Here is an 18,272-nt window from a genome sequence, read left to right as displayed (position 1 = left end):
TATGTGTGTGAAAGAGAGAGAGGGAGAGCACACACCGAGAGTTCATTGACCGAGTTGGACGCAAAGGGTATGTGTGTTTGTGTATGTATGTGCGAGGAAAAGTCCGATCGTTTGTCTCGCGATCATTTCTTATTCGCTCGGTTCTTCTCTGATCTCCGTTACTTTGCCATGTGTGAGTGTGTGTGTTTCTGTGTGACTGTGCACGAGTATATGTCACCCTAGTTTGCTCTCAATTCTGAGAATTTTATTGGGAAAAATTGGAACTGCGAGTACCATATCAAAACGCTCGCTTTGTTGCCCGAACCGCGCGCATATGGAAATCGCCTTGTATCCTTCGGCCTAGCTAGGATCTAAAAACTTGAGCTAGTGAGGGGGGGATGGAGGGAGCGATGTTTAATTAGGTCAACAGTGCACACCAGCCGTGTCAAGCTTCGCGTGTGTGTATGGGGCGAGGAAACGATGAAAGAAGGGAGGCGAAACAGCAGCGGCAAGAACATAACCGACCGGGAAGGTTAAATGAGTTCGTTAGCAGACCCTTCTACAGAACGGGTGGCCCACTTGCCCACCCGCTAGGTGGTTTTGTGTTCCTTCGTTCGTTCTTTCGCAGGTTCATTGACACTTTCGGTGGGGAGGAGTGCTAGCTCTTGTGGTTACACTCGAACCGGAATGAGGGGTTGGTGGGGCAGCCGCTGAAGTTCTATTGCCATTTGGATGGAACTATTTCAACCTTAGAATTGCTGTTGAAATGTTTCTGTTGTCTTTCTCGATTTCAGGTGTTATAATTATCATCTTTGGTTTTTATCATCTCATACTTTCGCTTGTTTTTTCTGTGTGTTAATGGTTTAGTCTACTATTTTTCTCTTTTGCTACCGTTTTAGACTGACAGATTCTCACTTTTGTTGATTTTTTTTGACGATTTATGTTACTTCTTCTATGAGTTTTATGTTTCACTTTAAATTTTTTATTTTTTTTTCTTTTATCATTTTTATACAAATTCTATTTTATTTCTTTGTTTCATAATCAAAATCAACATAATTTTAGTATCGCTTGCTACCATCACGGAACTGAGCTGCATGTACGCAATCATTAATCCAGCTTACAATTCGCGCGCGCACGTCGAGTGCAACCTGAACCTCTCGAGTGCGCGTGCCGGTGTCAAAGGCTATGCCACTACTAACTCACAAAAAAATGGAGAAAGAGGAACTATACGTCGGAAAGAAGGGTGGAAAAAATAGCAAATAGCGGGTTAGAGTTCCGCGCTGGGAGGTCAACGAACTTTTCTCCGAAACTGAAAGAGAGTGTGGCGGTTTCTAACACCCGACCCGCCGTGCGTTGTTGTTGCTGGTTGCTGCTTGCGCAACCACCTCCTGCCCACACACACACACACACACACAGACCTTTCCTTCCGATCGCCCCGTGCAGTTTGTATGAACGATCGTGCACACACAGACACATATTTTTGTCCCGCCATACACGCAAAAACGTGCGCGCGCGCTCGCCCTGCTGCTAGGCTTACATAATTTTTTCTCACCAACTGTGGTACCCACCACCACCTTATGCCCTGCCACTGCTTTCACAGCGATCATGATGGGGTGGGGGTGGGCTAGTGCCCGATCGTCTGTTGTCTTTCGTTCCGACTGCGTTGCGCGTTCATGTCCGGGTCCGGGTGTATATGGTCAAAATGTGCACAGTCACACACACATAAACACGCGGCCCTCGAGCAGGACAAGGTGGAATGAGGCCATTTTCGTGCCAACTCCCCAAACCCCCCCCCCCACCTCTCCTTATGGGGACGTTATGTTAAACTTTACTGTCCGCGTAGATCCTAACGGGGTTGTTGTTTAACTATCTCCCTTGCCTTTCCCCCCCACACACACACACATCGCGCGGCCTACCTACCCAACACAACATTGGGGGTGGTGTTTTTATGTGCAAAAAACGACAAAAAAACACACGCTGGTCGGAAAACAAAACACTGCGACCGCTTGAATAATATCAGCCTTTGAAAATCTGCTCCGGGTACACGGGCGCGCGCGCCCGCCAACATTGTGACAACATCATGTTTTGTGACCCTCCCCTCCACCGTTTGCATAATACAGGAAAAGGGGTTTACGTGTGTGCACTGGTGGGTGGCGTTTCAGTACAGTTAGAATTTAGAGTTAGAAGAGGAGAACGGGTGTTGAACAATATTCCGCCGGTTCATTCTGGCTTTCCCAAAAAGGGTGTAATTTTTCACACTTTCGGCAGTAAAGCGTACGGCGCCGGTGCTGGGTCAACGGCCTTTCCGTGTCAGTCATTGGGGCGGGTGAATCATGTTTACCATGAGTCGCCGGGCGGGTTTCGGAGAGTCGGTCAAAACTGGTTCGCGGTATTTCGCCAGCTCAGCTGTATCACACAAAAACGGAGGAATTTCAGCAGGCATTCTTCAACGTTACGAGTCAACTTCAGGTCCAACATGAAGAATTTGAGTGTATGGAAGTTAGCGTGAAGGAAAGATTAAGAAGATATTGATATAGCATCAAAGATTGTTCAAATTGAACGCTTTTTTGTGCATATCAGTACTAGACAACGAACCCCTTCAAACACAGCAGGGCTCAATATCCAAACAAACACACATCAAAATGGTTGTTTACCACAAAAAAACACGTCCTATACAACATACACAAACCGACCAGATACTTTGGTCGTAGGAGACGCACGTGAAGCGCCGACTTGCACGCCAAGAACAGTACGCGAACGACAGAGAGTTCACTGACACACGCACGGACAGGGGAGAGTCCTCCCCTGGTTGGGCAAAATAAAACGCGCGAAAAAAAGGGCAATAAGCAAGGAAGGGATACCAACAACGCCTGGAGAGGTTAAAAATGTATGCTACAGCGTTGGCAGCAAACCCCCGGGAAAAGGGCGACCGCCATTTATCCGTTAGAAAACGGACACTTTAAAGCGGCAAAAAAAGGGTCGCCACTGTTGTTTGACGTTTGTTCTCATTTCGGGCTGCTGCTGCTGCTAGTGCTAGTCATAGTTTAGTAGTGGGTCTCCTCTCATCCTCGCCCTTTTCTCACCTCTCTCTCTCTGGAAGATGAGGGACGCAAAATCGGTCGCTCTTTGTCTTTGACGGGTCGCGCCGCAAGACGCCAGTTGCATTCGTCTGTTTTGTTTGTGCGTGCTGACATTCTTTGCTATTTGCAATTCTATCACACCACTCCTCTCCCCTCCCCGCGATATGCATCTGAGCACCCGTTTTTCCCTTGCAGAAGAGCAAATTTGCGTTCGAGAAATTGCTCGACTTTGCGCTGTTAGCATCCACTTTTCCAGACAGATCTCGTTATTATTGTGCTTTATTGTTATTCGGTCGCCGACTCGGGCACACATCCTTTGTGTGGATGCATCTCTTTATCTTCTTGATGTGCGGTGGGTGGGAGAGCAAGCAAAAATAGGTCATTTTTGGAGCGAACAGGTTCTTTGGCAGGTTCAATATGATAGGAGCAGACGAGACATGGGGCTTTGTGGAGGATATTCCTTTTGGATGCGGTTCTACCCGGGTTGATCCCCTTGGGATGCCCCGGATGATGGGGATCGCGACCGACAAGCAAATCGGACAAGTCATTGCCCTTCCCATCATTCACCAAGAGAGGAAGAGACAGAGAAAGAGAAGACGAGAACGCAATTCTCTCCCGCAGTGGCGATCGAAACCTTTTGCGCATATAAACGCCGAGCCCAGCAAGCGTGTCGATCGTGACGAGAAAAGAAGACGAGAGCGAGAGAGAGAAAGCACTATCCGCGATCGAGAAGTGGGATTTTAGACCGCCGACCTATAATTACACACTCCAAACGCGGGCCTTTTGCCCGTCCGTGTTCCGTTCGCGTCTCGTAAAGGCGAGGAAAACCCGGTTTTGTGCCTGGTGGCGGCGGCGAGTTTTCCTCCCATCCACTTCTTCCACCCCCTTTTGGGAGGGTTTATTTTTGGTCAAAACATGTCCACTCACCAACACTGCCACACACCAGAAATGGCCGGAGGATAGAGGAAGTGAATGACCGATCTTGCTCCGGCTGCTCAAGCAGAGTCCGCGACGTCATTGCTCCAGCCGCGATCGGACGCCATCATGGTGTTGCTCTCTCTCTCTCTCTCTCTCTCTTTCGCTTTCTCTCTTTCTCTCTCACTCTCAGGTCTGATAGTTGGTTACGCAAAAATAACTGATTGCCGCAGTGCTTATGATGATCGAGTTGGCATTTCCGCGTGATATCTGCCACCTTTCTTCCTTCACTTTTTCGCGCTCTCTCTCTCTTTCTTTCTTTCTCTCTTTCCTCCTTCTCTCCATCTTCAGCATAAAAATCCTGCTCGTAATATATAATTGAAGACGGAACGGAAACGGCCGATTCGGTAACGAAGAGATGGTGGCGCGCGCGGGTTGACTTGATTCGCGAACGGTCGTCGTCGTCGTCGTCGTTGTGTGGATTATGCAATTGTGTTAAAAAACTACATTACCACCACTACAGCAAGCGAAGGAGTGTGAAACTAACCCGCCACCAAACGCTATGATGGTTGGGGTCCATTGACCCCAGGGCGGTTCAAAACAACAACACCCGCAGGGAGGGAGGTTTCCAGCCAAGAAGGAACAAAAATCACACGCACGGAGGGGTGACCCGGGGCAGTAATCGCGTCATTTTGTTTATGTGTACACGAATTTTGATTTCTTTTACCTTCTTTACCTTTACCGCGTGCGTTCTTCCCTTATTCGACATTCGACCGTGCTTGTTTGCATTCTTTCGGTCCCTCACACACATATACACAGTAACAACCCTTTTTCGCGGTTCGTCTCTTACCCGTGTTCTGCTCCGTTTGTGTTCACGTTCACGTACGTTTTTGTTTTAATTTAGTTGTTTTTGTTGGGAGCATCGTTTGTTTTTCCTTTTTCCTTCTCAACCATTAGAAGTTTATTGAACGCGAAAGAGAGAAGGTGAGCGAGAGAGTGAGAAAGAGAGCAATCCAAGTAAACATAGTATTGTGTAATTCCTCCCTCTCCTTTCATTTTGGTGGGCGGGGGGTTCATCTCGCATAGCAAGCGGTGGAATCTGTCTCTGTCTCTCTCGCTCTCGCTCTGTTTTGGATTTTTGTTTTTGTTTTGATTTTGAAGTTTTGCTTCGCTTCTTCTTCGTATTTGGGGGGGAGATTAGGCTCGTTGGGCTTTCTCCTCCCTTTTGGACGCGCACACTAGGGGTAAATGAACGCATTAAGGCCCCGAAAACCGAAAAAAAATTGGGTGGGATTTTCCGGCTCTCCGCTTTGCGCTTCCTTTCAAAACATCTTACGAAACGCGCGTTTGCAATGTGAACCACCCCCCTCCCCTCTCTCCTCCATCCACCCCTTTCCTTTTGCTTCCATTTTAGGGTTTTGTTTGTTTCGTTTAGGAACTTTTTTATGTGTGTTTCTTTCTCCCTCTTTCGTTTTAAAGCATTTTTTTTTTTTCAATCATTTTCGCTGTCGCTGTTCGCTCTTCTCTTCTCACCCATCCAAAGGACCGTGGGGGGGGGGGGGAGGGAAAGATGAAAATCATCGACACTTTCTACCACCGGTGCGCGATGCCGGCTAATCTTTAACTTCCTTCTCTTCCCTTTCGTGCTGCGCGCGTCAGGTGAAAAAGGGGGGAGGAGTAGTAATGATGGTAGGGCGGTTTGAAAAGAGCCCACCACCAGATGGGGGTTGTTGAACTCCGAAATCTGCTCTGCGTGAGTCGTTTGTTATTATCCGCTTGCCAAACAGTGCCGGTTTTACTTGCACTTTTCCCCATTTCCGCGCAAGGCAGTTCCAATTGCTTTCACATTTCCATTTCCTTCTCTCGAAGCGCGCTCGAGTAGTTGCTGGTGCTGCTGCTGGTGAGAGATTTTACGTTCGCAATGGCAGCAATAACATGTAAACAATTTCATCATCAACAGACGAAACAAATAACAACAACATGCCGTAACCTCACTTCGCAGTGTGTGTGTGAATGGATTAGATAATGGATTGACATGTTTTTACTACGCTGCCATTTGCGTTGCGTACAAATGTCAATAACCCTCTGCATGAGAAGGGGGGGGGGGGGGGAGATGTGGTCCCTCCCTTGAGCTTCGCCCCCCAAAACAAAATGCTGGAAAATCCAGCACGATGATTAATGCCTCCAAAGGAGGACCCATTTGTGAGTCATCCAATTCCGAATGGTTCGAAACGAGCTGAACCAGGCTGACTGGTGAAAACTGGAATGTCCACCTTTTGGATCCTGTTTCCCGTATTGAACACTGAACTTCGGTGGTGGGGCCCAGGTAGCAACCGCTGTTCTAGGTGAATCATACTACTGGTGCTCGACATTCACAGGCTTTTGACCCCAACCCGGACAACGGGCGTAACTGCTATGAGGGCTATGAGTATGCAAATGAGCGGCAACAGCAACAACAACACAAACGCAACAAAAAATATGAAAAGAAATTACAAACAAATTCCCCGCCCCACCTCGCCTTTTGCCACATTAACAGTTAAATGACAGTTACAGTTAGGCCACGCGACGAACCCCCCTCTTCCTTCATCGTGGGTGGGTTAGTGGGAGAACCGCGGACAGGGAAGCGGAATATTATGAAATAGTATTACTTTTCGGCGATGAATTGTTTTTATTCAGCGCTGCACAGTCCGGTGCACACACACACACACACAAAGTCATTAGGCGTTTTGTGCAAAGCATAATTTAAATTCATCGTGCACACACACACACACACACCGGGAGCGCACAACAACAAAACGATGACGACCATCGGGTGGGTGGGTGGGTTTGGCAGAGCACGACAAACGCAGCAGCACCGCGGGGCACGTAATAGAACAGTTACGAGTCAATAGCCTTTTTGAACGGCGAACGCACGGGTTGCGCGCGCTGTGCCACCCCGCGCATTAGAAGAAAGAAAAAGCACCGTTGAAAGAATGAAGGAGCACGAAAACACACGCACACACAGGCGAGGGCGCATTCAAAAGCAAAAGGGAAACAACGATGGTACGCAAAGTGGCAAAAGGGTACGCGTTTGGGGTCGTTGAACATGACGATGAAAGGGGATATTCCAACTACTTTGGGGGAATAAGATCCGAAAAAACCAGCTGGTTGCCCAGACAAGTTGAAGTAGGAATAGGATGGCTTTTTGTTAGATGAATATGAATAATTGATAGTCAAAAATGATTCCCATTCTATGCTAAATGCCATAGTTACTAGTTCTAAAACGAACTGTTGCAAAATCTCCCTCCTGTACGCTCCTGCGTACACCCAGCAATCTATTCAAGCGAGAGAACACAACTCCCTTGATCTGGTTTTCAATCTCATTCTCTTTCTCTCTCTCTCGCGCGCGCTCATTCTGTGTTCGCTCTATTTGTCTCTGTTGGTAGACGCCACGTGCTTTCTTACCACGTACCATGCGTCTCCATCGGCTTTTACAACAAACTCGTTTATTTCTCATTCTCGCCACTGCTTTCGTGACGCGTTCGTGCGGCGCTGTTGGGGTTGAGATTGCTAAAATGCCAACGCGCTGAACGTCACCGAAACGCGTGTGAGTTTACCTTTCAAGGTAACAGAGCAAGAGCACAAAATGAACGCGTCGATTCATTCGACGTTGGTCGAACGTAGTCCAAATAGTCTCTATTTTTTTAGGTTTATTCTTTAAAAATAGCATAAAAATCAACATAATATTTTTGGTATTATTCAAACCCTTTCAATGATTTGTTTATCGCACGAAAGGGTTTAAAGATGCTGCAACACAACCGGTCACGTTTCGGTTGCTGCATCGGACGGATCTCTCCGGTCGGGCGTAATTTCTAGAAACGACGATCGTCTGAGGCCCTTTCCGTCTGTGTGTGTGTACGTGTGTGCGCTCCGTTCTCTTCTCGACGCACTTTTCGTCACCATATGGTGGCGGCGGGCGACCGTTCTTCCATGGGGCAACACACAACGAGCCGGTTGTGTGAGTGGGAGAGAGAGAGAGAATGGTTCCGAGAGCGTGTGCGTGACGAAGAACGAGCAACATGCTACAAACAAGCTGGTCCCCCCCCCCCCCCCCCCCCCCTTTTTGCTTGCGGGTAGCATTGACACATTAACAGAGCAAAGACCTTTGGCGTTCGTTTCTTAGCCGCTCTTAGCTCTCTGTCTCTCTCTCGCGCGCGCGCTCCGCGTAGAGTTCGCTTTGTGTTGCGTGGTGCGTGGTGCGTGGTGGTACTGCGGGGTGGAATGTTGGTCAACCACCCAGGGCAACCCCAGGCAGCAGCAACCACACACACGCACACACAAACAGCCAAGTAAGTCAGCTTGAACGCTTCTGCGAGTTGCGTGCGAGTGAGTTGATTTTTTCGCATCGTTTTGCATCCACCCGAATGCAGTTTTTGGCCATTGTGTGTGTACATCTTTGTCTTGACTTCGGGCGGGATGTTCCCTTTACGGTTATAAAATTGTTATAAAATTGTTCATTTCAAACACGAAATATCTTTCAAAAATAAGGGTGCAAAAGCAAAAACAAACGTTGTCCGCCAAAATGAATACGCTCGAAATGTGTGTACCCGGACAAAAGGGTGACGCATGTGGCACCCCTCCCCCCCCCCCCCACCCTTCGGTAAGCATTTATCGGTTGGATGGAATTTTCTCGAAACAAGCAACGAACCCACCAAATACACGCGCACAACACAACCAACAAACACTTCTGAAGTCATAAAAAAACCCCGCGAAACTGGCCACACAGAAATGGAAGATAACAAAAAGTCGTAAAAAAAACAAACAAACAATCAATGAGCAAGTATAAACACCATTTTTACGCACAACTTCACTTTACGCGCGGCTCGGCGCTTTACCGTTGTCGCCGATTTGTGACGCAATTGTTTGTCATTGTTTACCCACACACACACAAACACGCGCGCGGCCAATTTGAACAGGATATGGAATTTTTATTTGAGTTTCATTTCTACGCTTATAAACAAACAATGAACCAATAAACGGAAATTTGATTCCGTACGCGCGTGTGTAACCCTTTTGATTGGGGTTTTTAACATTACTTGAACCCCCGTGCGCCTGCAAACAAAGAGCGCTTCCCTTCCAGCTGAAGGGTAAGGCGTAAAAATCGGCCACCAGAACAAAAAGCAGCAAAAAGAGCGGCAACAGCGAAGCAAAAAGATAAACAAAAGAGATAAAAACCCCGAATGCAGCGAGATCTTCTTATTGGCAAACATACACCACACCACCATCGTGCAGCCGATGCACTTCGCTGTCCGTCTGTTGCACTTCGGGGGCAGCCGATGCAAAGCAAAAAACGCACGCTGCTGCCAGGCAGACAAAGCACCACCGGGAAGAAGGACCCTTTTGCCCCGAGTGTGTGTGTGTGTGTCGATGATGATAACGGCGCATGAAGGGATGAAATACATTGGTAGACGCAGCAGCGGATGGGGCAGGGTACGAGGGACGAATGGCGAAGACGACGACGGGCACGCTTCGGTGTCGTTGGCCTCAGTAACCCACATGCAAGGTTGATGACCTAAATTACTTGCCCCACCTTTCCGCAAGCCCCGCTTTGAACGTTCTCGTTCTCGCACGTCGCTCGCCGCTCGTGGCGCGGCCTATCCACTGTTCCATGGTCGTCGACCTCATCCATCAAGGGGTCGTGCCGCGCGGGCCTATGGTTGCCCGCCGCGTTCTGACGTTCTGGTGTCGGTCTGCAAATGAACGCTTCGCGCTGTTCATGGCGCTTTCGTTCTGGAAAATGAACGTGTCGTGTCGATGGGTAAAGTGTTGCGCTCCGGTGCTCGACATTCGGTTCTAGGTCGCGTGTGTGCGCTTACCCCGTGCGGGTGCAATGGACTCTACCATAACATTAGAAATCTGTTCTTTTTTTTCGATTTAAAATTGTTTTACACGAAAACAGCGTTTTTTTTTGCATTCCACATTTCCACATTTAGCGCATTTTTGTACCGCCCTCCTTATCAGTGTGTGTGTGTGTGTGTGGGAAACGTTATCAGCCCAAAAACAGAAAATGCAGGTCGTCCACATCCGGGCCAGTCACATACAAAAGAGAGACAAAATGAATGCCAAATGAACTCTCCGTTCGAAACAACGAAAACGAATTTTGCGTGAGAGCAACAGGGAAAGGAAACAATCCATTTGAGAGAATGAGGGGGCGAAAAGAGAGCGGCAAACGTGCATGTGCGCTGCCTCTTGCGCCATCAATACGCAGGCCGGGGCCAATGTACGACGGTACGCGCGCGCATGAACGCTTTTGTTGTCCAAAGTTCACGCAATTCACTCCGTAGTACACAAGCCCGTGGTGCGAGAGCGAACGAGAGAGTGAGAGCGAACAAAGTAGAGCTGAGAGAGAAGCCATTACCCTTATTGCGGCCATCTTTGTTTTGCTGCTTCTCGTTCGCTCGCGCGCAGAATCGAAGTTCGAGCCTCCCTTTCTTGCCTACTGGGATCATACACACACACACACGCATAGCAGCACAACGCCACACAGCTGGACGGCACAAAAATGGACGCTCAGGCACAAAAGAGAGACACCGCCGAAAAGAAAGAGAACGAAAGAGAAAGAGACGAAAAGTAGCGTAGAACGGCGGTGAGTGGGTTGGTGAGGAGGTGGCCTCATAAAATCTCAAGGCCAATACTTCTCCTCCTCCTCCGCCCCGGCGCATACATTCCACTCCCACCACAAGAAGATTGTTGTCGCACATACATGCACAGACGCCTACGAGAGAGAGAGCGGGACGGGAGAGGTGTCGCTTTCTCGCTCCTTCCCACACAGCAGCCACAAAGCGTAGCGGGCTGGCTGAGGGGTTTATTCTTTCGAGGGCATTGCTTTCAAGCCAGCAGAGCAAGAGAAGCGTGTGTGTGTGTGCGTGTGTATGTGTGTGTGTGTGCGTGTGTGTGTGTGCGACGACATTTTTGCGCTTCTCTTCCACCCTTCGGAAGGGGGCGCGAAAAAAGGCAAGCAAGTACAGCGGTCATGAAAGAGAGAGAGAGAGAGAGAAAGCGAGGGAGAGGGTGGCAGATAAAAGAACGAGGCCATTCGAGTTCGTTCAACCCGCGGGTGTCGTCAGGCGCGTTTCGGTTTTGCATGCGTTCGATCCGGACCAGGTTGAGGGGGGGGGGGGGGGGGGAGGGAAAGGGCGAGTTCTTCTTTTCGGTCATCCGCTCTTTTAGGACCAGACAAAGAGAGAGAGGATTCAACTTCTTGCTCATTAATTGAACTCGTCCTCATCCCAAAAAACGCCACCACAATGTTTCATTAATGTTTTTTTTATTGTAATGTCCATCTGGACTCCGTTGTAACAAATAATAAAAAAACGAAGGGTCGTGATAAGGCAAAACACGGCCGGACACAATTGCGTCTGCAAAGTCGCACAGGTGAATGACCGGTAATCGCAACCATGCGCGCACAAAACGCCCCGCTTGGACGGGTGTTTAACGGCCCCCAGCACCAAGAAGTTGGTCATCGGACCACAGATAAAGCTCAAACGGGCGCGCAAAAAAACGCACGCATGTGCCCAGGTTCCCAATTTGAAACCGAGTCAGTGTGTCACTCCTCGTGGCTGCTGCTGCTGCTGCTGGGATCGGGAGACCCCGGGGGGAAGGAAATGAGTTTGAACATAACAAAAAAATGCAAAAATAACACAGAAACACAGAGCAGAAGAGAGGAAGCCGCCACGACACGCTTCATTTCACGAACGAAATTGATGATGGTGGACCTCTCACCACCCCTCGAACACCCCTTTTAAATGAGTTAAATAGCTCATTGGAGGGGCGGAGGTTGCTGTGCTTTGACGCAAGCAGAGCAGTGAGGTGTCGGTGTGTGTGCACGCAGGAAGGGGGAGCAGGAAATAGACGCACGCGTGCACCACCCCGTGTGAGATATGGGTCAATAAATGGTCTATTTTTATTTTAAAAGAGTGTGCACGATCGGGTGGTGTGGGGAAGGAGAAAAATGCTTCAACAACACATTTACAATCCCCGCACAAAAGTGTGACGCTTTTAATTTTACGACAACCACTGTGATGAGCTGTTGTTGCGTGCTTTAATTCCGCTCGGGTAAAGATTTTGGCGCCATTTTTTTTTAATTTAAGAACTGTTTTTTCTTAATTTATTTACGTAAATGACAAACATTAAAGACAGCCGAAAAGAGACAGAACACAGTGGCCTACATCTTCCTACACGGCGTTGGCAATCGTCAATTAAAACCAATCGCCCCGTGTCAAACACACCCACGGAGTTTCGCAACCAATAACTCACGACGTGTTGGTGCAAATGTGTGGTGTGTATTGCACATTGCAGTAGACAAAACCAAACCTTAAGGCAAAATCTGTCTGCAAAAACCCAAGCGCCTAAACCCAAATCCCAATCTCGTCTCCTTCATTGCGCCACACCACCTTGCGCGCTCGCCCAGCATCTAACGGCCAGGTGGCGGTGCGGCTGCTGCCTGTCCTTGACAAGCCCGCAAAAGACACGCAAAGAGAGCTGGCTAGAGCGTAGTCGGTCGGTCGGTCGACGACTTCGACGACGAGCCCGCATCTGAAAACAACGCAGACAACACAAGCAAGCGACGAAACCGATCCACTGCACTGGTGTTGCACAGTACACAGACACACAGCTCTTCACAGTCCACGATTGCACAACAAAAGCGCAGCCAGCGATCAGTATCGCATCGGCAAAGGTGTTCCACCACCACCACCAGTGTGTGTGTGGCAAAAGAGTTGGTGGCGCGATCCGCCTGGACGACGACTGGACGACCTTCGGGGCGGGCCCTTTTCCGGCGCCTCTTAACACTGCCCGCTTGGTGGTCGGGTGGCGGTGTGGGTCGGGCCGACGAACTGTTTGCTAATTAGTGGCCGTGTGCCAGCTGTCAGCAGTGTGTTGTTGCTTCTCGAAATTTGGTTTTGCCTAACCCTTTCCCAACAAACACCTCGCAGGACATCGTGGAAGAAGCGTTTTTGGAACTTTTCGGGCGGGTTCGTTGCTTACACCGACGCGTTTCGCGTTGCAACGCCTTTACGCGCTCTAGTGTGGGTGAAAGGGTGAAGGGAGCAAGGAACTAGGTCACACCAGGCCAGGTGGTGGTTCGCGGCTCGACAAGGTTGCAAACCGACAGGTTCAACAACCTCACGCCGCTTCAAGACCAACTCACTCCGCAGCGGGGACCTCTTCTCAACAGCAGCAGCACCAACAAAAAACAACCCTTCCACTCATAATTATTAACACAGCACACACACACACCAAATGTTGTGCCCTTGTACTAGAAATTGAAATTCGAAAGGATTTTGCTCTCCGCGCGCGAGCAAACGAGCAAAAGCCGCAAGCGACGAAATTCCGTCCACATAAACTATGCACCGCTTTGCTCACTCTTTCTTTGTCTCTCTTTGTCTCGTTCACTCTACGCCACCCCGGAGAGTTATGCTGCAAACTGTGCGGGCTCTGCCTGAGCATTACAACATTGCAACACACCGCACGGCGCACCTGCCTCTGCCTGCGTCGGAAGCATCCCGGGCAGCAAGAATTCACGCAACTTTGGCGACTCACAGGCAGCGAGCGACTTGACTTTCAAGGACATATACTAGTGGCGAGGGAGAGAGAGAGAGAGAGAGAGTTTACGAAACCGTTCGCTTGCCAAGGTTTGGTGGTGAGATAGTATGGGGCCATTGTGTGGGCCCCGCTCGAGTGCGAGCGAGAAAAAGCGAGGCCGTGGCCCGGAGGCGTAGAAAAGAGCGCGGCGAAGAAGTCAATAAACTCACCCAGCTAAAGGCCATCGACACTCACGAATGAGAGGCAAAGAGCACCAGAGAAATAGAGAGGGAGAGAGAGAATGATTCTTAGATACTAAGAACAGAGCAGGCTTTGGCGCAAGTGAACGTCGTAAGAGCGAAAAAGAGGGCGAGAGCGTGCAGATTCTAGAAAGCACCAAAAAGCTCACCAAAGCTCACGAGGGTGCAGTTGAATCAGGGGTCACTGGACGCATCCAATGTCGGGCTGATCGAGTCGTGTGGGGAGGTTGAAATGTCAAATCGAGCCAGTTTCACCGTCACTAGCAGCGTCTTTCAAGGGTAAGAGAGCTAAGGAGCTTAGAGTGAGTGTGTGAGGTAACTTCAAGCTGGCTTCAAAGTACCAACTCCAAACTCGGACACACAGAGCATAAGCGCGATGTAACAGAATGCCCGCAAGTGGACCGGTTCTCTTCATATTCTGCTTGCTTCTTCGGCTATTCCAACTCCGCGCCGGCTGTTCTAGAGCCGACGACGTTAGGCCTTACCAACACACCACAGTCATTGACCGATCAATGAAGTTTATCGGCCTCTTGCACGCCTCTCACGCCGTTTTCCAAGAGCCGTGTCAATGCCACCGCAGGCCCTGTCCTTTCTAAAGACCTTCCCAGATTGCAGAGAGACGGCTTGCACGGTTGCATGTCTTATGCGCGGGCTGTAGCGTTCGTCGCTTGTTGCGTCGTTATTAACTGCATGAAGTGTGTGTCCATTCCCAACACAACAGTTACAACCGCTACCAACCCAACGATAGAACCAACCCGGGCGAGAAAGGTAAACAATAGCCAATCATGTATCGTTCTCTCCCTTCTGCCCGGGGTGTTGTTTTTTCTTCTTCTTTCGGGTCGCGCATTTCCACCATGACACCATTAGTGGGGCCACGTACACCTTCAACCGGGAGAGATGCGTTTTGGGTCACTAACCTTTTGCTGTATAGCTGCCTGCCACAGCTGACCAGAGGAAGAAACGGCAAGAGAGGCAACCCACCCACCACCGTCCAGAAGCAGCTGTTATTCTGGTTTGGTTAGTTCTCTTCTCTGCTGCCTCTGTACTAAGAAGCACCACGTTCTTTTTGCTCATCATTTTCTCAACTCTTTCGTTCTGCAACTCATTCTTTTCTTTCGCCTTTTTCTTCTTGCACACTTGTTGTTTTTTCTTATCTTTAGGGCTCTTGCTCTTCAATTCTCTATTACTTGTTTGTTACAAGAAGCTATTTTTAGACCGTTGTTGCTTCTTGCTTCTTGCTTTCCTCAGCTACTTCTATTTTCTTCTTCCAACTGTCCAGTTATGCTTCTGCTTTATGCTTTCCTTTCGCAATGATTATCGGCTTTTTTTTATGCTTCTTCTATTCTCTCACTCGTTCTAGGCACAGTGCTTTTGTCCATTCTACATCTTCCCTTAGCAAAACTGTTCTTTCTTTACCCTTTCCCCCCCCCCCCCTTTTGCGAATGGCAGAACACACCACAAAAAAGCCACAAAAAAGGTTACTGAACGGTGATGAGCCCGCGCGCGCGCTTCCGGAGCGCCCACGAGAAGCTTTCTCCCGAAGCGACGTGTTTCGAAGGTGAATGGCTTCTGTGTGTAACCTCTGCCGTATTCTTTAGCGCGCAAGAATGAGAAGAAGAGGGGGGGGGGATGAAAGGTTCAATTTATGAAACCACTCGGCTCGGTGTGCGGCCACCCCAAAAAAGTGAATGAACCTTTCCAGCAGCAATAACTCGGGGTATACACACACAAGTGCGCTTGGAAGGTTCGTGACCACCGATGGATGATGACCGACGATTTCCTCATTGCGGTCTACGTGTGAAGCCTTTTTTTTGGTTTGTTTCTCCATGAGTTTGAGGTCACAACACTCTTCAATATTTTACACTTTTCATGGTCTTGCAGGAAGGTTCTGATTGGAGGCCATTTCCTGTTGGAAATTTATGAACCGTACAACTCGCCGTCCAAGTCTCTAACCTTGCACAGCCGCAGAGGTTCAGTTGCAGCATTGTGAGGGAATTTCCAGAAGCTTCTTTCCAATTTCTAAGCATTATTTCTAGATCTTTTTCTTTGAATTTGATTGCAGTTTTTTCGATGAATATTTGATCACAATTTCCTTTTTTTTCTATGAATTTCTACAGCACATGGTACAATGTTACAAGACACTTACCTTGCATCCTTCGCACGAATGGACGCCATAATGGAAACCGGACGCCTTATCACCGCACACACGGCACAGGACGGTTGTGCCATCGAATTCTGGAAAAAGAGGAAAGGGGGTAACAAAAGCAGTTAGTTGCAATTCTTTCCACTATCTGAGCCCAAAACCAACCCCCCTTCGAAGCCCCGAATGACCGATAAGAAAAGCGGGTGAAGGCCACTGAACTCGTCCGTTTATCTTATGATTCTCTCCCCCCGCCGAAGTGATGATAAGCGAGTGGCCCTTTTTGTTTTCGGCCCACAGAATTGGACAGTGACGCATATTTCTTTTGTGTAGGGTCGTGTGTGTGTGTGTGTGCTTGTGTGATCGTCCGGGAACTGGGAGGATGATGTGGTCGATTTGTTTTCCTTTTCGCTTATCAGTGGCCAACACGTCAACGCTCTTTATCCCCCAGTGACCCATATAGTTTGTCCGTATAGGGAAGGCGCGGAGTGTACGTGTTATCCCCCCCCCCCCCTCTTCCCTCCTGGTCGATCAATCGTGTGATGGAGCGCCATAACGCAAGCGTTTACATAAATGCGACTTTTCCGGGACGCGGCAAGGGAGAAACACTTCGGCCGCGAGCGAGCGAAGCGGTCAACGTCCGTGCGCGGCTAGCTCGGGAGTGTGGAGAAAGTTGCTAATGACGAGCATCCGAACCGATCGAGAGCGTTTTTTTTGTTGTTGTTGCGAAAACATAAAGCAAAACAAAACCGCCCCAAGCACGATGATCGACCAACACACCCATAATAAAAGCACACCAGGAAAGATAGATAGGCGAAAACCTCCCCCCCCCCCTGGCACGAGTTGTGTGTAATTATACAATCGTTGTATAATGAAACCAAAGCACATACACAAACACGGTCAGCAGTGGCGCGCGTCCGGCTTCCATGTATGTTTGTGTGTTTCGTCTCTAATCGACTTTTGAATATTAAACCAAAAAAAAAGAAGGTAAGCGACGAAACCGAAAGCATTCGAAAAGAAATGCTTTCCAACCCGCCAAGGTACGGGGAGGGGGAGGTAGGGAAGGGCTAGTGCGCTCAGCCGCTCTATTGCACCAAGCGAAGAGTGCAAGTAGGAGTTGGGCGAGAAAGCGAGTCGCGCGGTTTTGTTTTCATTAGATTTAAGTGTTCATAATAACGAAGGGGAAGGTTTTGTAATGAGCGCTTGTAAAGCCGGTTAGTAAGGGGGCGAGCAGTGAAGGGGGTTGTGCTTTTAAAGCCACCATTCGGAGGAGGGTACATAAAACGAGAATTCCATATAAATGATAAAATGAAAAAACGAGTGCATTAAATCGAGCTTATTGAATAAGTAACTTAAAAGTAAGAAAGACAATGAGTAAAACTATAGAAGAAAATAGAAAAAAGAGGTAGAGCTCAATAAAAAGTAATAAAATGAAATCAAAACCACAATACTTTAGTATAAAACAAAAGAAAAAAAGAGATAAAAAATAAAACAAAACTAATCAAACACATAATGCAAATTTGTGTGTTTAGAGAAGCTATCGTTGTATCATATTTAACTATTCACATGTATATTGTGTTTTTCTCTTCTTTTCTACTTTTCTATTCTACTCTTTTCTTTTACTCTTCTTTTATATTCTTCTTTTCTACTCTTCTTTTCTACTGTTCTCTTCTACTCTAATCTTCTGTTTTTCTTTTCTATCTTCATGTGTTTTTCTTCTCTTTTTGTGCTCTTTTTTTGTTACCAAGAAACTCCAACTGCCTGTGATGAAGCCCCACATTTGCTGTTATTTTGTATCATTCAACCAAGGCTTGCTATGCGCGCCTGCAACACATCGAAAACAAGCTCTCTGCTCTTCAGCTCCCGCCAGCCAGCCCGAGAGGGGTTAGTGACTTTCTTTTCCCACTACCTGCTCCTCCTCCTCCTCCTCCTTCAGGTGTGGATTGGCTTCCGCCGTTCCGTTTTCGGTTCATTTTTCGTGCTCGTTACGTTTCGGAGTCCGCGTGACCGAGAGAGCAGCAGCAACACGGTGGTGTGCGGTGGTGTGCCCAATGGTGGCGGATCCACCAAGTATCTCTTCGCTCTCTGTGTTTGTGTGCCTTTTTTCCATCGTTCCATCGTGCACTTTCTTTTTCCAAGTGAAACCACCCATCGAAGCGAATGAAGCAGGAGAGAGGGGGGGGATAGTTTCACTTTCACTGATTATCAGGCACACAAACACAAAAAAGCAGACAGTTTGTGCTGTCCGTGTGTGTGAGAGACAGAGAGAGAGATAGAAAGAGCGAAAGAGAAATGCGTTTCCTTTGGCTTGCTGTCTACGGCGACGGTTGAATGACC

General features: G+C 48.5%; 1 protein-coding gene across 4 annotated transcripts in view; it reads right to left on the bottom strand.

Moving 5' to 3' along the window:
- LOC1280470 (ecdysone-induced protein 75B, isoforms C/D) overlaps positions 1–18,272 on the bottom strand; it is an 87,164-nt gene that overhangs the window by 27,168 nt on the left and 41,724 nt on the right. For all 4 annotated transcript variants that reach the window (XM_061661616.1, XM_061661615.1, XM_061661618.1 and 1 more), the window contains one exon: positions 15,942–16,030. In XM_061661616.1, coding sequence (XP_061517600.1) covers positions 15,942–16,030 — 89 coding nt within the window. The remainder of the gene's footprint in view (positions 1–15,941; positions 16,031–18,272) is intronic.

This window comes from Anopheles gambiae, chromosome 3, assembly GCF_943734735.2.
Source record: "Anopheles gambiae chromosome 3, idAnoGambNW_F1_1, whole genome shotgun sequence".
In the NCBI taxonomy this organism is placed as follows: domain Eukaryota; kingdom Metazoa; phylum Arthropoda; class Insecta; order Diptera; family Culicidae; genus Anopheles; species Anopheles gambiae.
The sequence above is the reverse complement of the archived record's forward strand: the minus strand, read 5'-3'. Positions and strand labels throughout refer to the sequence as shown.